We start from the raw sequence: 21,346 nt of genomic DNA, 5'->3' as shown, positions 1-21,346 counted from the left end.
TCCCCACGGGGCGTGATTTGTTAAGGAGGCCTCTGCTGTCCATGCCAGGTGTGGGGAGAAGGGGCGTGTGTGGGTATTGATGGGAGGAAAAGGGCAGGAGGTTGGGTGGTGAGAGCTCTTTTTCCTTCCTTTCTGGAATTTTAGACAACAGTTTATGAGTCCACTATTGCCAAACTGTGGTTGATTATTTCTATAGTATCAGATTATTCCAGCATGGCAAGGAAGGCTTTCTTTCTTGTCATAAAGTCACTTTAAATTTTGATTATTTGAATACAATAAAATAATGTAAAAATTTCCACTTTAAATGTTATATCAAAATAAAGTGTCGGCTAGGTGCAGTTGCTCACACTTGTAATCCCAGCACTTTGGGAGGCTAAGGTGGGTGGATCACCTGAGCTCAGGAATTCGAGACCAGCCTGGCCAACGTGTGAAACCCCGTCTCTACTAAAAATACAAAAATTAGCCGGGCGTGGTGGTGCGTGCCTGTAGTCCCAGCTATTTAGGAGGCTGAGGTAGGAGAATAGCTTGAACCTGAGAGGCGGAGGATGCAGTGAGCTGAGATCGCGCCATTGTATTCCAACCTGGGCGACAGAGCGAGACTCTGTATGGGGAAAAAAAAAAATTGTCAGGTAAAAGCTGGAATTTTCTACATTAAAGCACAGGGCATAAAGGTGTTGAGAAACTTCCTTGTCAGTAGGTGTGGGGGCAATTGAGTCGCATGGCCAGGTCCTTAGTTTGATTTGTATTTGTTTTTTGGCTTTTTTTTTTTTTTTGAGGTGGAATCTTGCTCTGTCGCCCAGGCTGGAGTGCAGTGGCGTAATCTCAGCTCACTGCAAGCTCTGCCTCCCGAGTTCATGCCATTCTCCTGCCTCAGCTGCCTGAGTAGCTGGGACTACAGGCGCCCGCCACCTCGCCCAGCTAATATTTTTGTGTTTTTAGTAGAGATGGGGTTTCACCATGTTAGCCAGGATAGTCTTGATCTCCTGACCTTCATGATCTGCCTGCCTTGGCCTCCCAAAGTGCTGGGATTACAGGCATGAGCCACCGTGCCCCGCCTGGCTTTTTTTTTTTTTTTTTTTTTTGAGACAGGGTCTTGGCAGTCTTGAACTCCTGGGCTCAGGCAGTCTCCCTGCCTCAGCCTCCCAAGTAATGGGGACTACAGGTGTGCGCCACCACACCTGGCTAATTATTAAATTTTTTGTAAAGATGGAGGTCTTGCTATGTTGCCCAGGCTGGTCTCAAACTCCTGGCCTCAAGGGATCCTCCCAAAACTTCAGCCTCAGCCTCCCAAAACTCTGGGATTACAGGCATGAGCCCATGGTGCTGGTCCTTAGTTTGATCTGTTCATTCACTTTACTCCTTGTCATCTCCAGGACCCCACTGATGACTCCAGGCTTCCCAGGGCAGAAGCGGAGCAGGAAAAGGACCAGCTCAGGACCCAGGTGACGAGGCTACAAGCAGAGAAGGCAGACCTGTTGGGCATTGTGTCTGAACTGCAGCTCAAACTGAACTCCAGCGGCTCCTCGGAAGACTCCTTTGTTGAAATTAGGATGGCTGTAAGTTTTTGGTTTTATTTTTGTTTTGAGCAAACTATAAAGCCTCACCTGGAAAGATGAAACAAATACCACTTTATCTTGTCAACACAAGCCAAGGATTGAGGAAATTCCAGTGTAGCAAAGATAAATTGGCTCTCATTTTTTAAGTATAGCATAATGCATATAAGGGTTGCGATAGCTAAAATGGAAAAATATTAATTACCTTTTATGATGAAAGATGTAGTCTTTTCTTTTCATCATGTCCTGGCAAATTGAACATTTTTGTGACTGACCTGAAAAGGAAAAAACCCACACAAGCATGAACTTTCTGTCATTTTTCAAACTAGATTTCAAAGCTGTATTCCGCAGTTCACTAAGGGAGCTGCAAACATGTTTTTAACAACAGAACCCTCTTTTTTGTTTTGAGATGGAGTTTCACTCTGTCCCCCAGGCTGGAGTGCAGTGATGTGATCTCAGCTCACTGCAGCCTCTGCCTCTGGGGTTCAAAAGATTCTGGTGTTTCACCCTCCCAAGTAGCTGAGACTACAGGCACATGCCAGCACACCTGGCTAATTTTTTGTATTTTTAATAAAAAAGACAGGGTTTTGCCATGTTGGCCAGACTGGTCTCAAACTCCCGGCCTCAAGTGATCCACCCGCCTCGGCCTCCCAAAGTGCTGGGATGACAGGCGTGAGCCACCGCGCCTGGCCAACGGAACCCTCTTTTCAAACGAAGTGGTACAAGGAATGCTGGTGTATTAAAAAGAAGAAGAGGAGAAAAGAAAGAGCAGAACTGCTCTGGTTGTAGGTTGAGGGAGTGTCCTGGCTTTTCCTTCCCTTTCCACAACAGCTTCTCAGGAGCCTCTGAGAACTGAGTTTGAAGCCATTGCTATCAAAATCAAATGTCTCTGCAACCCAAAATGAAGTGGGCTAAGTGAGGAGGCCCTAAGCTCTTGAGAAGCATCTGTTACAACTGTGCCTGGCTGCAGGGACAGCCCTATTAAAGAGCAGAGCAGGTCGATGCACCAGGTGGGGGCCTCTCCTTCACTGTGTTAACAAAGATTAGATAGGGAGAAAGATAAACAAGGATCAAATCATCTGCAATACAGTGTAGTACTCACTTTCACTGAGTCAGAGTACATATCTGATACAGGAAAAGGGGCTGGCCGGATGTAGTGGCTCACGCCTGTAATCCCAACACTTTGGGAGGCTGAGGCAGGATCACTTGAGCCCAGGAGTTCAAGACCAGCCTGGGCAACCTGGCGAAACCCTGTGTGTACAAAAAAAACTACTAAATGTTAGCTAGGCACATTGGCATGCGCCTGTACTCCCAGCTACTCAGGAGGCTGAGGCAGGAGGATCACTTGAACCCGGGAGTTTGAGAGGCTGCAGTGTGCCATGATTGTGCTGCTGCACTCCAGGCTGGGTGACAGAGCAAGACTCTGTCTTTAAATTTAAAAAAAAAAGAAAAGAAAAAAATTGTGTCCCTGGAAGAGAAAAATGTACATTGTATATAAGTCAGGAGGAGTGGGGAGCAACTTGCAAAAAAACTCACCTACTGGTTATATCTGACATATGGGTGTGTGACTATCTTTGTTTTCTGATTTATTTGCTGCACTAGAGTTAGGAAACAGCTCTGAATAACCTTGCCATCCATGCCCCCTCATACATTTTAGTGGCCAAAATCAAGAGAATTAAAATGTCAATTGAAAAGCGTATTTTGTCAGGGTACCCTTTCTGCAAGTGATCGAAGATTACCGAGACAGAAGTTTAACCAAAGAACCTTACGCTTCTGTCAATAACCGATAAACTGCAGGAAACCCAACAGCATATGAGAAGTTTCCAAATGAAGCTTTTTCCTTCAGGGTGAATCGTTAGCATCTCATTCTCCCTGTCAGATGAGTGACAAGTTATTTTTAGTGTAAACATGTTGTGCTTGCTTTTCTTCTGTGAACTGTAAAGCACTGCCCAAGATTTAGGAAGAAATACCAAAAATATCCAGAACCCCCATGGGCCCAAGCAGAGGAAAAAATATATGTGTCTGTATTTTTTATAATAGATGTATCTATTATATTTATATTATATAATGAATGGATTATATGTAATATAATATATATTAATTATATAATTAATACATAATTATATAATTACATATTTAACATATATTTATATAATATATAATCTATATTTTTATATCTAAATATGTATCTAAATATATATATTTATATGCATATATATAGGGAACCATCTTTGTGCATTTTTGAAGATTTTCCCTGGGAACCTAATGGAATATAAATGTCTTTCAAATCCTGTGGGTCTTGGACTTCTTGTTCCCTAAGTGACCTGCAGTGCATACAAATTTCTAACGGGAACCAACTTGGCCAAGATGGCGCTTTGTGAATCTCATTCACAGAAACTGCCTCTTTTTTAACTTTACCTCAGTGAGTTCTAGCATTTTGCGTTTTAAAGGACCGTCTGAGAAGGATATGTGGAGTTGTCACCAGCTCTGCATGACCTTAACCTTGAGAAAGAGGGAACTGCCAAGGAAAGGGAGGAGCAGATAAGCTTTCATGTTTACGGAGTCGGGTAGAATGTGTATGGCGAGAGGAAACTGACCTTCACGCCGTAGCCGGGATATTTATAATCCCAACAGGGTGCGCCGGGTGAGGGGAGGGTACGTTTCCATTCCATTGGAGCCACCCGGTTTAATCTGAATGTCTGGAGGGGTCCTTGGGTTGCATGTCACAAAAATTCATCTTTTGTCTTTTTTTTTCTTTTGACAAACAATTTGTCTCCCAGACGTATTGTGTTAAATCCCTTGCGTTTCTGTTTTTACAGGAAGGAGAAGCAGAAGGGTCAGTAAAAGAAATCAAGCATAGTCCTGGGCCCACAAGAACAGTCTCCATTGGCACGTATGTGAAGGAAGACTCGGGCTGCCAGGCAGACCGGCTGGGCAGGCTTGTCACTGGGAGCTTATCACTGGGTGCTTGTCACTGGAGGTCAAATGTAGTGACTTGAGGAAGTAACTTCTTTATGATTTATATCAGGACCTTTCAAGAATATTTGGTTTGAATGCTATTTAATGTTGCAGCTCAAGCTGGTAGAGATTAAAAACTGTTTGATTCCCATTTGGCCCACACTGACTGTTCTGTTCTAGTGGTGTCTCACCAGCAGACGAAAAGTGAAAGCAAACTGGTTCTCAGTCAAACCAATGAGACATGTTTGCTCATTGGTTCCCCAGTGCTGTTTGACCCAGACCAGCCTGCCCAGCTTCCATAAGTGAAATATTTTCATTTTCTTTTCCCTGCTACTCCCCAGTTATAAGCTGGCATGACCAATACTGGAACATCTTTTGTAACAATGACCGATAGCACTCTCAGTCAACGTGGATGTCGCCTGAAAGGACCCAGATTTCTTATCTGTGGAGTCTCAAGTGTACCTGTCCCATGTAGATGTGAGGAAACAGATGTCTTAAATAGTGGCAGGGCCTTGGGGAGGGAGGCAGACCTAGAACTGAGTGCCTGAACCTCTTGACTCTTACAAGCAGTGCTCACCAAGGAGACTGCTAGCTTGCCATCTGCAAGCCGCTTACCCCTGTGATCATCTATTCAAGAGACGATTGTCTGAAAAGATCTCTGAGGATCTCTTTTTTTGTTGTTGTTGTTGTTGTTGAGACAGAGTGTCGCTTTGTCGCCCAGACTGGAGTGCAGTGGCCGGATCTCAGCTCACTGCAAGCTCCGCCTCCCGGGTTCACGCCATTCTCCTGCCTCAGCCTCCTGAGTAGCTGGGACTACAGGCGCCCGCCACCTCGCCCGGCTAGTTTTTGTATTTTTTAGTAGAGACGGGGTTTCACCGTGTTAGCCAGGATGGTCTCGATCTCCTGACCTTGTGATCCGCCCGTCTCGGCCTCCCAAAGTGCTGGGATTACAGGCTTGAGCCACCGCGCCCGGCCGAGGATCTCTTATCTCATAGTTTTTTTTTGTTTGTTTTGTTTTGTTTTGTTTTTTGAGATGGAGTTTCACTCTGCCACCTAGGCTGGAGTGCAGTGGTGCAATCTTAACTCACTGCAACGTCCGCCTCCCAGGTACAAGCGATTCTTCTGCCTCAGCCTTCCGAGTAGCTGGGACTCCAGGTGCCTGCTACCACACCCAGCTAACTTTTTGTGTTTTTAATAGAGACAGGGTTTCACCGTGTTGACCAGGCAGGTCTTGAACTCCTGACCTCAAGTGATCCGCCTGTCTCAACCTCCCAAAGTACTGCATTTATAGGCGTGAGCCACTGCGCCTGGCCATCTGATAGATTTTTAAAACCTTCTTTATGTAACTTGATGAATGTGCATGTAGAATGACTTCCAAAATGTGAAAAAAATTGTCTTCTATTATGTTTCTAAGCCCTTGTATGAGGAAGAAAGTAAGTATTAGATAATATTCTTTCATCAGAGTAATTGGCATAAACGAAAGTAATTCCCTTTTTTGGTTAAAAATTCTTCACGTTTCCCCCAAATTGCTTTTTTAATATTCAAAGACGTTCCTGGAAGTAGTGGCAAATAAAAAAGTCCTGGTTGAAATTTCAAAGCCACTTCCTCATCATTCATATCCAGATGCAAAGACCACTTCCTCTTTAAGCCACATGGCTATTTTAAAAATAACAGCTCTTTACCATTTGTGAGTATCGTAATTACTCTGAGATTGATTTCCAGGTTTGGAGTTGGAGCTTCAGAGTCCTGGAAACTGGGATTTAATTCTGGCTGTTTATTAGCTATGTGAACCCGAGTTGGTGACTCAGAGTAGCTGCCGTTAGCATCATCATAGTCATCCCTCATGTTTTGTAACAGTGATCATGATTTTGTTTGTCACTGATATGTCTCTTGATTTAGTCAGATACTGAAATTGAGAAAAATACTTGACATATCATAGCGCCTCCATTTCTCTGCTCTCATTTGAAACCACAAGTGAAAAAGGTTTTCTCCCCTTGACTTAAGCTGTGATGGTCTCTGTTAACTTGGAGAAAGGCCAGTGGTCTGTACAATGTGCCTTTATCTTTTGTCTGACTGCAGTCCCCTTTGAGACCAGATCTCTGGAAGGCTTGCCACCTTCAGCCACGGCTGCTTCTGCTGAACTGTTCCGTGGGTTTTGTGGTCTGGTGTCAGGTATACAGTGACTGTTTGGAGGAAGTGGGTGTGTGCAGTGTAAGGCTGGCCTCTCCGAAGCCTCACTGAGTCTCCACACCTTCCCTAGGAAGCATGGAGGAGCTTGGCACTGGGGGTCCCAGGACCAGCTGTGCTTGTTCACTAGTTGAGAATTAGTTGGAGAATGTTCTGGAAAGCAGTTCCTTTAAGCTGGTCCCAGTTATATTGGGTTACTCTCTTCTTAGGCTTTGGTATTTTTCTGATGAAAACCTTTTAACCTTTATACTGACCATGGCATTGTCTAAATATAGGAGCAGATCTGCAGAGGGGGCCAAGAATTACTTGGAACATGAGGAGTTAACTGTGAGCCAGCTCCTGCTGTGCCTAAGAGAAGGGAATCAGAAGGTGGAGAGACTTGAAATTGCACTCAAGGAGGCCAAAGAAAGGTATGAAATCGGTTAACTTGAAATATGTGTTTTTTTTAAAAACGGCTTTACTGAAGTATAATTAAGATACCATACAGTTCACCCATTTAAAGTATACATTTCAGTGTGTTTTAGAATATTCCCAGGATTGTGCAACCACTGTTACTACAATATAATTTTAGAACATTTTCTCCCCCAAATGGCACTTACTGTTTGCTCCTCCAAGCAACGTGCTTTCTGTCTCTATAGACTTGGCCATTCTGGACATTTCATATAAATGGAATTATACAGTCTGTGGTCTGTTGTGACTGGCTTCTTTCACTTAACATAATGTTTTTGAGGTTCATCTACAATATAGCATGTATCAGTACTTCCTTTTCCTTGCTGAATAACCTTCCATTGTCCATGTATACAACATTTTGTTCATTCATTCATCAGTTGATAAACATTAGGGTTGTTGCTACTTTTTACCTATTATGAATAATGCTGCTGTGAACATTATGTACAGGTTTTTGCTTGGACATGTGTTTTTAATTCTCTGGGGTATATCATTACGGGTGGAATTGCTGGGTCATGTGGAACCTCTATTTCATATTCTAAGGAACCAGCAAATCATTTTCCAAAGCAGCTGTGCCATTTCGCATTCCCACCGGCAGTGTATGAGCATTCACTTTCTCCACGTCCGTACCAACGCTTGTTTCTCACTGTCTTTCACGTTGACTTCAGCCATCCTAGTGGACGTGAATTGGTATCTCATAGTTCTGATTTGTATTTCCCTAGTGACAGTGATGTTGAGCATCTTTTCATGTTGACTGTTTGTTTGCTTTGGAGAAAAGTCTCTTCAGAGCCTTTGCCCATTTAAAAAAATTCGGTTATTTGTCTTTTTATGTGGAATTATAAGAGTTCATTTTACATGCTGGATACAAGTCCCTTATTAAATATACGATCTGCAACTATTTTCTCCCATTCCATGGATCATCTTTTCACTTGATGTTATCATTTGCAGCACATTTGTTTTTATTTTGATGTAATACAATTTATCTCCTTTTTCTTTTGTCACCTGTGCTTTTGATGTCCCATCTGAGAAACTGTTGCCTAACCCAAGGTCACGAAGATTTACTCCTATATTTTCTCTTAAGAATTTTGTAGTTTTGGCCAGGCGTGGTGGCTCACGCCTGTAATCCCAGCACTCTGGGAGGCCAAGCGGGCGGATCACAAGGTCAGGAGATCAAGGCCATCCTGTCTAACACGGTGAAACCCCGTCTCTAATAAAAAAATACAAAAAACTAGCCGGGCGAGGTGGCGGGCGCCTGTAGTCCCAGGTACTCGGGAGGCTGAGGCAGGAGAATGGCGTGAACCCGGGAGGTGGAACTTGCAGTGGGCGGAGATCGCGCCACTGCACTTCAGCCTGGGAGACAGAGCTAGACTCCGTCTCAAAAAAAAAAAAAAAAAGAATTTTGTAGTTTTATCTCTGACATTTAAGCCTGTGGTCCATTTTGAGTTTGTTTCCATGTATGTTGTGATATAGGAGTCCAACTTCATTAGACTCTCAGTTCCGTTTCATTGATCTATATGTCTGTCCTTATGCCAGCACCACAATGTCTTGAGTACCATAGCTTTGTAGTAAGTTTTGAAATCAGGAAGTGTATTAGCCCGTTTTCATACTGCTATAAAGAACCGCCTGAGACTGGGTAATTTATAAAAGAAAGAGGTTTAACTGACTCACAGTTCAGCATGGCTAGGGAGGCCTTCGGAAACTTACAATCCTGGCAGAAGGCGAAGGGGAAGCAAGCACCTGCTTCACAAGGCGGCAGGAAGGAGAAGGAACACAGGAGGCCCTACCACACATTTATAAAACCATCAGATCTTGTGAGAACTCACTCACTATCACAAGAACAGCATGGGGGACCCTGCCCCTATGATTCAGTTACCTCCTCCTGGTCTCTCCCTTGACACATGGGGATTATGGGGATTACAATTCAAGATGAGATCTGGGTGGGGACACACAGCCTAACCATATGAGGAAGTGTGTGCCTTCCAACTTTGTTTTTCTTTTTAAAGACTGTTGGCTCTTCTGGGTTCTTTGCTGTTCCATAAGAATTTTAGGATCAGCTTGTTAATTTGTGAAAAAAGCCAGCTGGGGTTTTACTAGGGATTGCATTGTATCCCCAAATCATTTGGGGAGAATTGCCATCTTCAGGATTATGTCATCTGCAGAGATAGACTTGTTTCTTCTTTTCCAGTATGAATGCCTTTTACTTCTTTTTCTTACCTGATTATCCTGTCAAAACAAACAAAAAAAAAGTGTTAAATAGAAATGTAGAGAGCAGGCATCCTTGTCTTGTTCCTAATCTTAGGGGGAAAGCTAAGGCCCCACCTTTGTCATCACTTTCAGAGGTTCCTGGTGTCACTCATGCTTGAGTGTCCTGGAGTTCCCACATTGTGAATCTGGTTGCTTCTTGGCTTTCCCTACTGTTGGCTCAAAGGTTGGCCTTCTTGGGCTGGTAAGGCCCCACTCAGACCTATTCCTACTTTCCATTCCATATTTTCCTACTATTATTGCCTCTCACTTTTTCTTTGGTCCTGTAGGCACATGGCTTTTTGAAAGTCCTTTTAGTAGAGTTTGGGCTGGGAAAAAAATTATATGCATACATTCAACCCATTATCTTTAACCACAGTCTCTCTTGTTTCATTTGGATTGGGATGGCTTCCTGTGGTTATGATTTGGTGTTAAGAATGGTGTTACTTTTTTTGTTGTTGTTTATTCGGTGACTTTTAAACTTAGCTATGTCCTAAAAGGAAAAGTCTTTCCTTCTCTACTGAATTCTTATAAATGAGATACCATGTTCATGGAAAACACATGCATCCACGTGTGTAAACACACACAAAAACAATTTCAAAAACATTGCTGTATAGTACAGTTCCATGAAAACAGATGGTGTTCAAGATGAGTTACAATTGCCTTTTACCTCTATGTGTATTCATCTGTGAATCAATTCTAGCCAATTTTAGGATGAAAAATAAAACTAATGCTAATATAGTGAATGTGTAGAGATTTTGAAAACCCCTGATCCTTTATCCCAGTTGTAAACAATGTTCTTTTTAGTGCTTCTGTAATTGCTATTTCTCTTAAAGCCAAGGAGAAAGTAACTTTTCTACCTTCTGTGATTTTCCAGAGTTTCAGATTTTGAAAAGAAAGCAAGTAATCGCTCTGAGATTGAAACCCAGACAGAGGGGAGCACAGAGAAAGAGAACGAGGAAGAGAAAGGTCCAGAGACTGTGAGTCCTAAGATTCCACGGCCACTGTCACACCCACACACACGATAGTAGTCCAGCCACTGAATTCGAATCTCGTGATGTGTTATTTGCTTTAGAAATGTAGAAATCATGTTGATGTTGAATATTATCTGTTTATTCCTTTTATATTCCCTTGTCCTGGTCTGTGTCAATTGTAGCAAGATGTATTTCTTTTTTTTTTTTTTGAGACAGTCTCACTCTGTCGCCAGGCTGGAGTGCAGTGGTTCAAGCAGTTCTCCTGCCTCATCCTCCCAACTAGCTGGGATTACAGGCACCTGCCACCATGCCCGGCTAATTTTTGTATTTTTAATAGAGACAGGGTTTCACCATGTTGGCCAGGACGGTCTCGATCTCTTGACCTCGTGATCCTCCCACCTCAGCCTCCCAGAGTGCTGGGATTACAGACGTGAGCCACCGCGCCTGACTGCGAGATGTATTTCTATCCGTATTCTACAAAACCATTTCCTATGTCTCTTCTTGACTGATTTCTTCTCCTCAGCCCTTCAATGAAGAAGCCTACTGTATGAAAAAGGAATTTTGTCCACTTTGTAACGAGATAATTTGAGGATATGACTCAGAAATGTGAGGGAGAATTGAACGATTTGGGTTCTATCCCTTTACTGGTTTGAATAAAGTAGTTCGAAAGAGAAAGGTTTGCAGTGCTGTCTTGTTCAGTATTGTCTTATTCAGTATTGTCTGGTAATTGACAGGTGCCTTTGAGTCTGCAGAGTCTTCAGCTTAGGGAAGTTAATGAAGCCGTGAAGGTTGATGGCCATAGTGGCGCACGTGAAAGGCATTTACATAAAATACTCACTTTAGGTAATTAATTTATTCAACAAATATGTACGTTGAATGCCTACCATATGCCAGGAGATTGAGACCTTACTGTTGAAAGGAGAGAGAACATTTAGAAAGCAGATGAAGAGACCACCAGTGAATAATAGTTCTCTGTTTGACTAAAACTAATTCAGCAGCCAATAGCAGGGAAGTATGGTCTTTCAAGGCATCAGAAACTCATTTACAAAAATTATAGAGCTTCCAGGAAAAAAGCCGCACAACAAAAATAGTTGAGTAAACTAGAAACATACACTGGGAAGGGAGTATGGGGGCAAGTTGTTAGCTGGATACATAGGACTGTGCTTTGACACCTCTGTGGTCTGTGATCTCTGAACCTGGAATAGGGGGTTTTTTTGGAAACGGAGTCTCGCTCTGTTGCCCAGGCTGGAGTGCCGTGGCGCGATCTCAGCTCACTGCAAGCTCCGCCTTCCAGGTTCACACCATTCTCCTGCCTCAGCCTCCTGAGTAGCTGGGACTACAGGTGCCCACCACCACACCCGGCTAATTTTTTGTATTTTTAGTAGAGACGGGGTTTCACCATATTAGCCGGGATGGTCTCAATCTCCTGACCTTGTGATCCACCCGCCTCGGCCTCCCAAAGTGCTGGGATTACAGGCGTGAGCCACCGTGCCTGGCCAGGGTTCATTTTAATAGCGGTAAAGTCATTATCACAGTGCATCCAAATTGATTAGTTCATGCTTTGTTAGGAAACAGAAGTTACCCAAAGCTTAGCAAACTAAGTACCAAGTATCCAAAACATTCTTTTCCTACACGATGTTTGGGGTATTGTCAAAGTTGAATCAGTTCACCAGCCGGGCTTAATTGGCTGCTAATGGCTCAGACTGTTTTCTCCCAAAGAGGTTTGTTTAATCTCTGATGATAATTGTCTATATATATTTGGGATTTCTCGTGTGATAGGTTGGAAGCGAAGTGGAAGCATTGAACCTTCAGGTGACATCTCTGTTTAAGGAGCTTCAAGAGGCTCATACAAAACTCAGTGAAGCCGAGCTAATGAAGAAGAGACTTCAAGAAAAGTAAGAATGCGAGAGCAATTTTATCCTCCTTTGAAATTTTTACAAAGTATACTACTATATAAAAACGTAGGTTTTTTTACTATGTTATATAAAAGAAAAACAGACACCTAATTAAAATATGAATTCAGAAAATACTAATGTTCCAGTTAATGTGTGAACATGAAATACTTGTAATATGAGGGGATGGGGACTGGAGAACTTTAATTCTACCTCTTAGGGGTATTTGTTAAATGTAGGAGCCTGTGTGAGATCTCTACAAAGCTGTGAGCAAATTTTCCTGTTTTTGACTTAAGCCGAGGACAGTGACGTGAATAAGCATAAAGAAAGATGAAAAGAGCATAAAGATCTTGAGTGACATTTATTTATTTGGAAAAAGGTCAAATTCAATTCATCATTTCAATCAGTTAATTATTTCAGGCTAACATGTAGATTGAGAGTTTAGCATTTGCTTGTTTCTCTTGATGTAAGAAGTTACCCAAAACTTAGCAAACCTATGTTGGTGTTGTTCGATTGGATTCATTGGCAAACATGTTTTCTAGCCCAATATGGAGGTGTGTGTGTTTTCTTGAGGTTATAATTCCCAACACTCTGTAGTATTATGGTAACGTGGCAGCTACAACTAAGGACTTTGGACAAACAGACCTAGATTTGACATGTGGGTCTACAACTTATTTGTGTTGGGCAAGGTATTTATTTCACTTCTCTGAGCCTGTCTTGTCATTTGGAAATTGTGTGTTCTAGTTTCTTCTATATACATTGTGTTAAATGGTATGTCTAATGCACTGGGCATTAATGCTTTGTGCATAGCTGTCATTTATTTGTGTTATATTGAAATTCTCTTTCCGATCTTTAAGAAGACTTAGGGGAACTTGCTTTTTCCCTTATTGAATCTTTGTCAGAAACTAAAGTCTTTACAATGGACAGAACCTGTAACTTTTTTTTTAATATAAAAGATATCTATGCATCACTACATGAGAAGGACCTTTAGCTAATTACTACTCTGGTCTGTGTTTAAATACTAAAGATGTATCTGTATGACTAGTTAAAACAATTATTCAAAGAGGACAGTACTGCGTGTGAGCTTAGATCTGTACTTTTTGATGTTTAGGCGTAAGGGTTCAGAAATATGGTCAGGTCTAGTAAAGAAGCAAGGAGGATTATGTATTTTATTTTGCATTCATAAACCCTACAGCCCTAAAATTCTTGTATTGTACATAACCTTGGGATTTGTTTAAAAGCCACTGAGTCAGAAGGGAGCATTGTTTATCCTCATGAAATCTTGACCTTTCTTAGGTGTCAGGCCCTTGAAAGGAAAAATTCTGCAACTCCATCAGAGTTGAATGAAAAGCAAGAGCTTGTTTATACTAACAAAAAGTTAGAGCTACAAGTGGAAAGCATGCTCTCGGAAATCAAAATGGAACAGGCTAAAACGGAGGATGAAAAGTGAGTATGCCGAGTCAGAAGGGCGGCGACGGGGCAGAGGAGGGAGACGCCTTTTTATATGGATTGGAATTCGGTTTTGAGAATCAGTTTTTAAAAATTTCTTTTTCACTTATCTGAAGGAGTCCTAGGAGACTTCTCAGAGGGGATAAAGCTTAAAAGTGTTGTCATAATAAAATGATGCTGATGGTTTGCACTCTGTCTTGATCTTTCAGAAAATTTTTTTTTTGAGAGTGAGAAATGCTAGTAGGTGGTGGGATGATAAAGGTAGGCGAGATTGTTCTACTTGAGTGTTCAGAAGGTTGGGAGGCAAAACTATAAGTTTCTATGACATTTTCCCCAGGATTCCATTGTTTTATATCTTTTTTAATAGGTCCAAATTAGCCATGTTACAGTTGACACACAACAAGCTTCTTCAGGAACATAATCATGCATTGAAAACGATTGAGGAGCTAACAAGAAAAGAGGTATTCACTGCAAAAAATTACTTCCATAGCCTAGTAATGAACAGAAACTGTTGAAGATTTTGTATATAAAATAGTTGCATGAATCCTTCACTAAGTCTGGTTTCAAAGGTTGTTTTCCAGTGTACCATTATTTCTTGCATCTAGGGTTTATACCTTCTGATGTTCCACTTATGTGTAATGTGCTTTATTGCATACGAAGACAGTGTTAATGTCCTGTGGTCAGGGATTAAGCACTTAGTGTTTCTAAGGGTAGGTTTGCAGGTGAGCTAAGAGCATGGGCTCCTCTGGGTAGGAAGGGCCATCCATTTTGTGGAACTCTGCAAGGCCAGCGTGCCTGCTGTCAGTAAATTTGGGACCCTGGAATCATCAGCCAGCAGTTTAAATTCATAATAGTGGGCCAGGTGTGGTAGCTCATGCCTGTAATCCCGGCACTTTGGGAGGCCAAGGCTGGGGGATCATTTGAACCCAGGAGTCTGAGACCAGCCTGGGCAACAGGGAGGCCCTATCTCTACAAAAAATAAAGAGTTAACCAAGTGTGATGTTCGTGCCTGTGGTCCCAGCTCCTTGGGAGGCTGAGGCAGGAGGATTACTTGAGCCTAGGAGGTCAAGGCTGCAGTGAGCTGTGATCACGCAACTGCACTCCAGCCTTTGGCACAGAGTGAGAACCTGTCTCTAAAAAAAGAAAAAAATTAAATAAATAAATTAGTAATAATGCCAGCATGGTGTGATAGTTTAGAGATCACAGAAGCTTGTGAATTAGAAGGAATCTCTGAATTTTTAGCCTTGTAAATGTACTCTTTGTTTTTCATTTATTTTATTTTAGAGAGGGAGTTTTGCCATGTTGCCCAGAATGGTTTTGAACTCCTGAGCTTAGGCAATCCACGTGCCTCAGCCTCCCAAAGTGCTGGAATTACAGGTGTGAGCCATCGTGCCCAGCAGTTTGTCACTTATTTATTTAATAGAGTAGTGTTCCTCTCTTTGACCTAATAATTTTAAATTTAAAACATGTTTCTTCTTTTCCACTGACTTCAGGCAGAAAGAGTAACAAGTGGAAAAATAACAGTATCAACAAGTCACAGCCTTATCAAGAGTGGAGTTTGTTATTGTATCCCTGATTTTAGTGTTACCTTCTTGTTTCAGGAACTCATTATTTGCAAGCCACAACTTAAATACAACTTTCTGAATAAGTTAGCATTGCTGATTAACAGACTGGTTAGAGCTGATACATTTTTTTTTTTTCCTCCGGTAGAGACGGATCTTACTATGTTGCCCAGACTTGTCTCACACTCCTGGGCTCAAAGATCCTTCCACTCCAGCCTCTCAATTCCAGGCATAAGCCACCACACCCGGCCAGAGCTGATAATTTAAAAAATCAACCTTTTTCTAATATTTTACTGAAATAGGCAGAATTATTTCGAAACCATTCCTAGAATCAATGTTTCTTTTTCAGTCAGAAAAAGTGGACAGGGCAGTGCTAAAGGAACTGAGTGAAAAACTGGAACTGGCAGAGAAGGCTCTGGCTTCCAAACAGCTGCAAATGGATGAGATGAAGCAAACTATTGCCAAGCAGGAGGAGGACCTGGAAACCATGACCGTCCTCAGGGCTCAGGTGAGGCACCTTCTTTCTGAAACCCCAGCTGAGCGAGGCCAGCCCTGACTGTATTCTCGCATGGGAAAGCGATGGTGTTTAGAATGTTTATGATTTTCTGTTGTTTATTTTTTTCACCCATGAATGTATGAAAACTTTAAAATGGAAACATTTGGAAAGTGTTCAGTGGATCTTATCCATTCTGCATTTGATAGGTAGGTAGTTGGATTCTTTCCGGTCTGTGGCATTACGATTAATGTTGCTAAGACAGTCCTGTGCATGTTGCTCTGTTCACATGTGGATGTTTTATATTTCTTTTTTTTTTTTTTTTTTTTTTTTTTTTTTGAGACGGAGTCTCGCTCTGTCGCCCAGGCTGGAGTTCAGTGGCCGGATCTCAGCTCACTGCAAGCTCCGCCTCCCGGGTTCACGCCATTCTCCTGCCTCCGCCTCCCGAGTAGCTGGGACTACAGGCGTCCGCCACCTCGGCCGGCTAGTTTTTTGTATTTTTTTTAGTAGAGACGGGGTTTCACCGTGTTAACCAGGATGGTCTCGATCTCCTGACCTCGTGATCCGCCCGTCTCGGCCTCCCAAAGTGCTGGGATTACAGGCTTGAGCCACCGCGCCCGGCCGGATGTTTTATATTTCTGTTGGCTACACGCCTAGGAGTGGAGTCGCTGGATCATAGACTCTGCATGTTATTCACTTTCAACAGGTGATGCCAAACCATTTCCCAAAGTGACTGGGCCAGTTTTCACTCCCATCAACAGAGTTTTCATGGCTCTGCATCTTACCAACACTTCTATTATCAGTCGTTTTCCTTTAACCACTCTAGGGGGTATGTAGTGGTATCTCATTTAATTTGCATTTCCCTGATGACTAATGGGAATGAGTCCTTTTTCAAGTGTTTTTGGCCTTTGAGGTATCCTCTTTGTGAAGTGCCTGATCAAGCCTGCCTATTTTTTTTTTTTTTTTGGTTCAGTTTTTGAGACAGAGTCTTGCTCTGTCGCCCAGGTTGAAGTGCAGTGGTGTGATCTCGGCTCACTGCAACCTCTGCCTCCTGGGTTCAGGTGATTCTCCTGCCTCAGCCTCCCATGTAGCTGGGACTACAGGCACGTGCCAACATTGCCGGCTAATTTTTGTATTTTTAATAGAGATGGGGTTTCACCACATTGGCTAGGCTGGTCTCAAACTCCTGACCTCAGGTGATCCGCCCACTTCCACCTCCCAGAGTGCTAGGATTACAGGCATGAGCCACTGCGCCTGGCCTGGCTTTTTTAAAAAAAGTAATGACTTCTGTATATACTGCACATATAAGCCCTTGTCAGTTATTTTTGCCTTTTCACTCTCCTAAAGGTGTTATTTGAGGAACAAAAGTTCTTAGTTTTAAGGTAGTCCAGTATATCAGCCTTCTCATTTATGATTAGTCTTTTTGTGTCCTGTTGTAAGAAACTTTTATTACTCCAAGGCCAGGAAGATACTCCCTCTGTTGTCTTCTAAAAAATTTGTTGTTTTACCTTTTACATGAAGATGTACAAACCATTTGAAATTGGCTCTTGTGTATAGAAAGTGAGGTAATGGTAAATATTTATTTTTTTCCTATATGAATATCCAGTTGACTTGGTACCATTTAAGCCATCTTTTCTTAAGTGCTCTGCTGCCCTCTTCATCACAACTTGTGTCAACATGTACATGAGTCTGTTTCTGGATTGTGTTCTATTTTATTGATCTACTCATATATCTTTGCTCTGGTACCATGCTGTCTTATTATAAAGCATCAAACTTTTTTTTTTTTTTTGAGAGGAGTCTAGCTTTGTCACCAGGCTGGAGTGCAGTGGTGCGATCTCGGCTCACTCTAACCTCCACCTCCCAGGTTCAAGCCATTCTCCTGCCTCAGCCTCCCGAGTAGCTGGGACTACAGGCGTGCGCCACCACGCCCAGCTAATTTTTGTATTTTTAGTAGAGATGGGGTTTCACCACGTTGGCCGGAATGGTCTCAAACACTTGACCTCATGATCCGCCCGCCTCAGCCTCCCAAAGTGCTGGGATTACAAGCGTGAACCACTGTGCCCTGCCAGCATCAAATTGAATGGCTGGATCATAAGTTAGGTCCATTTTCCAGTTAAATAAATATACCAAGCTGTCTTCCAAAAATGCCTAACCAAAATTATACTCTCACCAAAAGATAAGCACTCCTATGTCCTCATATTCTTGTATTATTTTAAAAACCTTGGCCAATCTGATGAAGGTAAACATGTTATTTTTTAATATACTAATGTCAGCAGTTTGTTATTCCCTACGTATAGACTCATTATCACCAAATACCCAGAGTAGCTGACCCCTGTGAAATGCAGGCAGTTGACTGGTACTTACAGCTTTAATAGAGCCTCAGCCTGCATTCTTAGCTCTTCAGAGCATTTCCTTGCTTGGGTAACTCATGTTATGGGGTTCTTCCACTCTGCTGCGGTCATGTATTTTCGCCCATTTTAAACATAGATATTTGTTTTATCTTGATGGATACTCTTGCTCATTCATTCAATAACTCCTTTTTTTTTTTTTTTTTTTTTTGAGACAGTCTTGCTCAGTTGCCCAGGCTGGAGTGCAGTGGTGTGATCTCGGCTCACTGCAAACTCCGCCTCCTGGATTCACGCCATTCTCCTGCCTCAGCCTCCCAAGTAGCTGGGACTATAGGTGCCTGCCACCACGCCCGGCTAATTTTTTGTACTTTTTTTAGTAGAGATGGGGTTTCACCATATTAGCCAGGATGGTCTCGATCTCCTGACCTCGTGATCCGCCCGCCTCGGCCTCCCAAAGTGCTGGGATTACAGGCGTGAGCCACCGCGCCCGGCCCAATAACTCCTTTTTTGAGCACTTATAATATGTCAAACACTGTTTTTACTGCCAGGGATATAGGAATGGACAAAACAAAGACTCTATTCTTACTGGCTCAAAGCTAGTAAGTGATAGAAGTGAGACTAAATCGAATTTAAGTCATACTCCAAAACACCCATGATCCATCACTGACACTGTGAGATGCTGAAGCACTCACAATTGACAGGAAATCCCTTAAAATGATCTCTTTATTACACACTTTTAAGTAACGATAGTTTTGATAGAATATTTAGATTTTTATTACTTTTACTTTTAAAATAATGGATAATAATTTATATCTCAGAACCAGCAAATTTGAAAAGCAAATTTTAAACATAGAAAGTTAAAAATTAGTATTAAATTCCAATACCAATGGAACAGTTCACTCAGCTGACATCATTAAATATTAAAACACTATTAAGTGTTTTGTTATTTATAATTTTAAAACAATTATTTGATTTTTAAAATGTGTTGTTTTGTTTTGAGGCAGGGTCGCACTCCTGTCACCCAGGCTGGCGTGCAGTCACATGATCGTGCTTCACTGCAGCCTGAATTTCCTGGGCTCAGGGGATCCTCGTGCCTCAACCTCCCGAGTAGCTGGAACTACAAGTGCATGCCATCATGCCCAGCTAATTTTTTGTATTTTTAGTAGAGTTGAAGTTTTGCTATGTTGCCCAGGCTGTCAGCAGGAGGCCTCACTTCCTCGCCATGTGGTCCCCTCCAGAGGGATGCTTGGGTGCCCTCATGTCGTGACAGCTAGCTTCCCCCAAAGCAAGTGATCCACCAGAGAGCAAGGAGTGACAGTGTCTTTTGTGACCTAGTCTCAGAAGCCGTACACCATCACTTCTGTAGTATCCTAGAGGTTACACAGATTGGCTTTATTCACTGTGAGAGGGAAACATACAAGGTGATGAATACCAAGAGGCAAGGATCACTGGAGCCATCTTAGGAGGCTGGTGACCACACAGGGGACGTGGATTGAATATGGAAAAGTCCATGGGAAATGGTCTTCTGTCAGGTTCAAATGCTGATTTGGCCGCTTAACAAATTTTCCCAAGATGAAGAGCCATTAAGTTTGTAAAATGAGGATAGCAAGTCTATATTCTCAGGATTTTTTCATAAGGTAAAGTAAGATAGTAAATGTAAAGCACCCAACATAGGACCCCACACATGTTTGGAATTTAATAAATAGCGTCTATTTGTGATGATGATTCTTTTAAATTTAGCTTAAGACCAGCCTTCATAAATACACTTGGCAGAATGAACAAACCATTTACTGTATTAAGTTGATCCTGAATTGTTTATTATCTAAAAGTCCAGATAATTTTGCTGAATTAATGGTACCTACAGTATTTAAACTACCTATATCAGTGCAGTTGTGGGATTTGTGTTGTTTAAAGCACACACACAAACACAGCTTGTATCTGCTATTGGAATGTACCTGGAAAGTCATGGTCATATACTGTTTTCTCACAGGATGATGCATCTGTGATTCACAAGCGCTACTGTTCAATAAGGATACAGCACTACCGCTTCATGGCATAAACACTGTAGAGAATCTGCATTCATCTGGGTACTAACTTCTGTATCTTTTTTTCCTCTAACAGATGGAAGTTTACTGTTCTGATTTTCATGCTGAAAGAGCAGCAAGAGAGAAAATTCATGAGGAAAAGGAGCAACTGGCATTGCAGCTGGCAGTTTTGCTGAAAGAGAATGATGCTTTCGAAGATGGAGGCAGGTAAGGAAAAGAGAGGAGGACCCAGAGCTCACATCAACATGGCTGGAGAAGGGGTGCCTGTCCAAAGACGCTCCTGATTTGAACTATAAGAATAGCTCTGCGTAAGTTGAGGCTGCAATGAGCTGTGTTTGCGCCACTGCACTCCAGCCTGGGTGACAGAGCGAGTCCCCTGTCTGAAAAATAAATAATAATTGCTTCACTTACGCTTCATGTGACCATGTTCCCAACACTTAGTTTGTCTTACAGGAAAGCTTGACAGAGACTTGTGGGAGCTTGATCAAGCTCCTTGCTTTTTGATAAGCAAGGATTTTGATTTTTAAAATGTGTTGTTTTGTTTTGTTTTTTGAGGCAGGGTCTCACTCCTGTCACCCAGGCTGGAGTGCAGTGGCATGATCATGGTTCACTGCATCCTCAGCTTCCTGGGCTCAGGTGATCCTCGTGCCTCAGCCTCCCGAGTAGCTGGAACTGCAAGTGCGTGCCATCATGCACTTCTAACAATAATGTCACGTGTCCCAATGAGCTTATCTTGCCATTGTCATGGATGAAATATTCATAGCACTTTAAATTCCTGAATATACTTTTAAAAATACTGCCAAAAATTACTTCTGACTTTTAGAAATTTATTTTGAGAAAGTTATAAAACACAGCAAAATACAGAGAATAAAATAACAGACTCTACTATGTACCCCATCCTGCATTGACAGCGGCTTGTATTTGCTCCAAGTATTTTTTTACTAAAGGAAAAAGGGAATTGTAGATAGAGTTGAAGTCTCCTTTGTTCCCCATCCATCATTATATTCCTTTCTTCCTTTACCTTGTGCTGTTAGGAATTTCGTGGGTAGCTTCCCCATCTGTTTTATACTTTTACATATCACATACACACACCCCTAAATCTCATCTCAAAACCAGCTAATATTGATTTCTCTGTGTTTAAGTTACCAAATGATCACTATAGGTATTGTTCTCCAACCTACTTTACATAATATTGTG

At 42.1% G+C, this 21,346-nt stretch overlaps 1 protein-coding gene across 6 annotated transcripts in view; it reads left to right on the top strand.

Annotated features, from left to right (window-relative positions):
- LOC105490617 (optineurin) overlaps nt 1-21,346 on the top strand; it is a 47,026-nt gene that overhangs the window by 11,315 nt on the left and 14,365 nt on the right. For all 6 annotated transcript variants that reach the window (XM_011756420.3, XM_011756419.3, XM_011756426.3 and 3 more), the window contains 9 exons: nt 1,374-1,556; nt 4,373-4,446; nt 6,974-7,108; nt 10,264-10,366; nt 12,140-12,255; nt 13,549-13,698; nt 14,069-14,162; nt 15,613-15,771; nt 20,226-20,356. In XM_011756420.3, the coding sequence (XP_011754722.2) occupies nt 1,374-1,556; nt 4,373-4,446; nt 6,974-7,108; nt 10,264-10,366; nt 12,140-12,255; nt 13,549-13,698; nt 14,069-14,162; nt 15,613-15,771; nt 20,226-20,356 (1,145 nt within the window). The remainder of the gene's footprint in view (nt 1-1,373; nt 1,557-4,372; nt 4,447-6,973; nt 7,109-10,263; nt 10,367-12,139; nt 12,256-13,548; nt 13,699-14,068; nt 14,163-15,612; nt 15,772-20,225; nt 20,357-21,346) is intronic.

The sequence above is a fragment of the Macaca nemestrina genome, chromosome 9 (genome assembly GCF_043159975.1).
Source record: "Macaca nemestrina isolate mMacNem1 chromosome 9, mMacNem.hap1, whole genome shotgun sequence".
In the NCBI taxonomy this organism is placed as follows: domain Eukaryota; kingdom Metazoa; phylum Chordata; class Mammalia; order Primates; family Cercopithecidae; genus Macaca; species Macaca nemestrina.
Note: the sequence above shows the minus strand (reverse complement) of the source record. Positions and strands in the feature narration are given on the sequence as shown.